Source organism: Seriola aureovittata, chromosome 11 (assembly GCF_021018895.1).
Source record: "Seriola aureovittata isolate HTS-2021-v1 ecotype China chromosome 11, ASM2101889v1, whole genome shotgun sequence".
NCBI lineage: Eukaryota > Metazoa > Chordata > Actinopteri > Carangiformes > Carangidae > Seriola > Seriola aureovittata.
The window spans coordinates 12503901-12508670 of NC_079374.1; the positions used below are offsets into that span (position 1 = coordinate 12503901).

General features: G+C 44.3%; 1 protein-coding gene across 1 annotated transcript; it reads right to left on the minus strand.

The window, feature by feature from the left end:
• Positions 1–597: 597 nt before the first annotated feature.
• On the minus strand, positions 598–4558 carry si:ch211-199f5.1 (protocadherin-8). The gene is made up of 3 exons (XM_056388677.1): positions 1882–4558; positions 1575–1773; positions 598–1285 (listed from the first exon to the last, which is right to left on the minus strand). Exons 1-3 carry the CDS (start codon positions 4348–4350, stop codon positions 972–974), a joined length of 2982 nt encoding a protein of 993 aa, XP_056244652.1. The 5' UTR covers positions 4351–4558; the 3' UTR covers positions 598–971.
• Between the last annotated feature and the right edge of the window lie 212 nt (positions 4559–4770).

Here is a 4770-nt window from a genome sequence, read left to right on the forward strand (position 1 = left end):
GAACACTGACTTGCAACACCGTACACAATCGCAGCCACTCAAACAGATATAACCTTTTCTTAATTGTGAATTTCCTGATTTGACAATGTGAGAAAGGTAGTTTTGTGGTCAAGGTTATACTTGGTCCTTATCATAACTTAAAAAGAAGAAACACAGAAAGAAAAGAGATTCAAATGTGCAGTGCTGCTGTTGCTTGGAAACAGACTGAACCACATTTTTTTGGATAATTTGTAAGCTGGGTGGCAATAGGGAAAGTTGAGGGGATTCTTTGACCTTTGAAAATATGTAATTGAAAGAGCATTTGATCAGAAATGTAGCAAAGTGAGGCTGCACAGTAACTGCATTGTGTACAATCAAAAGAATATGACATTGGCTTAAGCTTGCTATCAATTTAGCTGTGGAGGTCCATTTGATTCATTATGTCTTATAAGCCTTTACGGCAAATGAAATGCATTCAGTTGGCTAATTGAGGTTATTCTGTGTGTTTTATGACTATTTCCTCAAGACAATAGGTTGGACTCTGTCAATAAGACTGCATTTGAATCCTGCAAGCCCACATGGCTAAATGTTTAAACTGTCGGTCAACAGCAAAAACAATTTGATTTTAGCCGTTTATTTGTGCAACAATGTGACAAAATCTACCACAAACATGGTAATCCTTACTGATTGTTTTCCACAGCAGAAAGGCCCCTTTCAGATTAAATGTCCGTAGGTCATGCCCCTTAAATAATAACACATGCTCTTCAAAATTCATAATAAAATTTTTCTTTACATTGAATCATTATGAAAAATATATTATTAATGTACAAAATCTTGCATATTACACATGATACAATGAACAGTCTTATATGAGCCAAAAGACACATGACATACTACAAAACACTGCAACAATCCAACATAGAGTCAGTTAAGATAAAAGCACTGTACAGTATAAAGACAAAATCCTTTTGGATCAGTGTATGATCTCTCATTTAAGAGTTTGTATACTCTGGAATTGATATTTCATCTGTTTCCTGTATTCTGGCCGGTGTTGGTGGACCAACGAGAATATAATCAAGTTCCTGGTGTTGAACTTGTTCGTACACACTTTGCAGACCGTTGGTTTTGGCTATGTGAGCTGGGTAGTAGTTTTCCCTCCTGCTGTCCCGGGGAAGTGAAGCTGTCTTGGAGAACGTTGACAGATGCGGTCCACAGGCCATGCTCGTGTTGGGCCTTGTAGCTGAAGGGCTCCAGCATCGGTCGGAGTGTCCCAACACTTTGCACTCGCTTGTACAAGCCCAGAGACCTGTGGAAAACAGCAGTGCTGTCAGGATGTAATATGAAAACCCCAGTTGAGCCCAAGTTAAATCAATCATTATGTAGCCAGTGGACTGGAAAATGTTTTGTTGTAACTGGATGCAATCTGTTGGGTATGTGGCATAGATTTTGTTCTATATTCAAATATAAATTACACTGTGGGAAGCAAAATGGATGCCGTTATAACACTGCATGGATTTCATCTTCACATATTCTCATTTGACTCCTGCTGAATTTCTATTTTATTATTATTTTTATGGTGCTTTTCTGACACTCACTGTTCATTGGTGGCGACTCTTTTTTGTGCACATCTCCACTTATGTCAGAATCACTGTCATTGAAGTCACTGTCCCCTTTTCCACTGTCCTTGCCACTGATGTGGGGATCTCTTGCTGATATGGTTGTGAATGAGTTACCCTTCCATATTGTTATTGGTCTGACAGTTTCTTTCCCATATCCTGGAAGTGTAGAATAACCCTGCAAGAGACACAGAGTTGCAACAAATTTTGAGTCAAAATCCGAAAGTCAACAACATAGTCAGCCTGTGAAAAACTTGAAATCTGTCTGATAAAGAGAGCAACTTACCTTTAATTTACCTTCCATCACTCTGCTGTTTGACTCAAAGATACCTGCTGTCTGCCTTCCATCCTCGCAGCCTGGCTCTGCTGTGTTGCTGCCGGCCAATGGAGGTTTCTCTGGAAATGGATGGGCATCAAACACTTTGCCTTTGTGGTTGGCAATCACTGAATCAATATGACCACTTTCCACTTTCTCCACATTTGGTATGTCGTCTTTTTCATCACACCCCCTCTCCCTTGTCTCTTTTTTCCGGCGGCTGCAAATGGTTGTGATGAGAATGATTGCCAGCAGGAGGAGAGAGCAGCTCCCTGCCAGTACAATGATTATGGCTATGGACATGTCCCATTCAAAGAGCTCCTCGCTGCCATTTTGAGCAAAAGAAGGCAAGCTGGGGAGAGTACCCTCTATGAAACTAAAGTGTATAATGGCTGTAGAGGTAAGCGCAGGGGATCCATTGTCACTGACCGACACTGTGACTTTGACATTGTCTGTGAGATCATATGTCAGCTGTCGGCTCACGTGCACCTTCCCCGTGTCTTTGTTGATGGAGAAACCCAGGTGTCCCCCCTCGGTGATTTTGTAGGACAGCTGTGCATTCGTGCCTTCATCAGCATCTGTGGCCTTTATCTGGGTTACCACATAACCTGCAGGTGCATCTTTGGGCAGGAAAACCTCAGCAGATCCTTTGTAAAGGGGTGGCTCTATGATAGAAGGTTGGTTGTCATTCTGATCAACTATTTTCAGTCTGATGACAGCTGTGCTCTGCAGCTGTGGTGACCCCCCATCACTGGCTTGGATGTGTATGTCTAGATGCTTCATTACTTCATAATTAAAACTTCTTAGTGCATATATAGAGCCAGACACTGAATTAAGCGACACAAAGGTGTTCACTGGGGACCCCATGATAACACTGTCCACTAGTCTGTAAGTAATTTTGCCATTGTTGCCCAGATCCGCGTCGCTGGCCTCAACAGTGGTGATGTAAGCCCCCGGGGCGTTGTTTTCCACCACTGAAACTTCATAGACAGCCTTAGTGAAGTGAGGGGCGTTGTCATTCTCGTCGCTGAGTCTGATGGTGTACTGAGTGATCTTTCTCAACGGAGGTGACCCAAAATCCTCAGCCATGACCGTCAAGTTATACTCACTAATCCTCTCCCTGTCTAGGGCTGCTGCTGTAACTATCATGTAGCTGTCCTCGTACGCCTGACGGAGTTTGAAATGGTCGTGGCCGTACAATGTGCAGTGGACTTGGCTGTTAACACCCGAGTCTCTGTCCAAGGTGCTGATCAGCGCCACCAGACTGTCCTTGTCTGCCGCCTCGCTGATGTAGGCGATGCCTGTCGTGATGGAGGTCATCGGGGTGATACTGATTTCTGGGGCATTGTCATTAACGTCTGTGATATGAATTATGATTTTGCACACGGAGGGGGTCGGGTTAGGTCCCAGATCAGTCGCCTGCACGTCTAGCTCGTAGGTGCTTTTGTCCTCAAAATCCACCGGGCTCCTGAGCGTCAGGCGACCCGATTTATTATCCACTTGGAAAAGTTCTCGGATCTCATGAGAAACCTGTTTTCCGAACCCGTAGACGACCTCTCCGTTTGAACCCTCATCTGCATCAACTGCGTTTAAGTCCAGGATGACAGTGCCAACTGGCGCGTCCTCTGGCAAACTGACTGAGAAACTATTCTGGTCAAAAACGGGACTATTGTCATTAAAGTCAGTCACTTTGATAGTTATCTTTGTTGACCCCGATCTGTATGGGTTCCCTCCGTCTGTGGCGACCAGCTCCACAGTGTATGATGACTGAGTCTCCCTGTCTAGCTCTTTCATTAGCACCAATTCCGCATATTTAACCCCATCCGCTCTCAGGAGCACATCAATGGTGAAATGACTGTTGACAGAAATCTGGTAGCTTTGGATGTAGTTTGACCCGACGTCCGCGTCCACAGCTGGGTCTAGAGGGATGCGGGACCCCGCTGCTGCATTCTCTGAGATCTCCACTACGGATTCCTTGTTTGGAAACTCCGGAGAGTTGTCATTGATGTCCTTTACTTCCACCTCAACGTGAATCAATTTGTAGCGATCTTTGGAGAAATTTACCACGTCAAAAGTAATGAGACACTGTGGAGTGTGTCTGCAGATTCTTTCCCTGTCAATTCGTTCCCCGACAGTCAGTTCCCCGTCGCTTTCTCTCACCCTGATGAATGAATCATTGAATTGTTTCATCATCCTAAAATTGCTCTTGGAGGAATGAGACAGACTCAAGGACATGTCCTTGGCAAGGTTTCCGATGACTGTACCTGGTGCGTCCTCCTCACTGGTCTGGTATCGTATAGTATTTCCTTCGGATTGAGCCACTGAGGCAAATAAAAATTGATGGATTGAGCATATAAAAATCCACCGGTAGCAGTAAATTATAAATTTTTTGCCGCGCATCATCTTCGTAGTAATCTTTCCCTCGGCAGGCAGCCTCATTGTGCGTGCTGAACAGATGGGACCGGTTCACCTCTGGAGCGAGCTCTCCATGCAGCTCCCGCCTTTATGAACTGAAATGTGCTGAAAGTGAAAGTTACTTGTTCCTTGCGCGCAGCCAGTCAGATACGCTTGTTGCCTCGCCTTCAACACAGCTCAAAATTCTGCCGTGGCGGGGTTTATACAGCTCCTCATGCTAATGAGACCAAGTGTGACCAATCCCTCGCTTTAGAATTAAAAATACCCCCTTATGAAAAAAAATCTCTAAGACTGTTTTGAGAGTGCACACTGAAGAAAGTTGCAAAATAAAAAAAATAAAAAATGAAATAAAAAAGGAGGAGAGGGGGGCAGAAAGATATGGCACTGCTTGAAGATAGTCCCTGCACTGTTTATCGTCTTACCACAGCCATTACTGAGTGATGG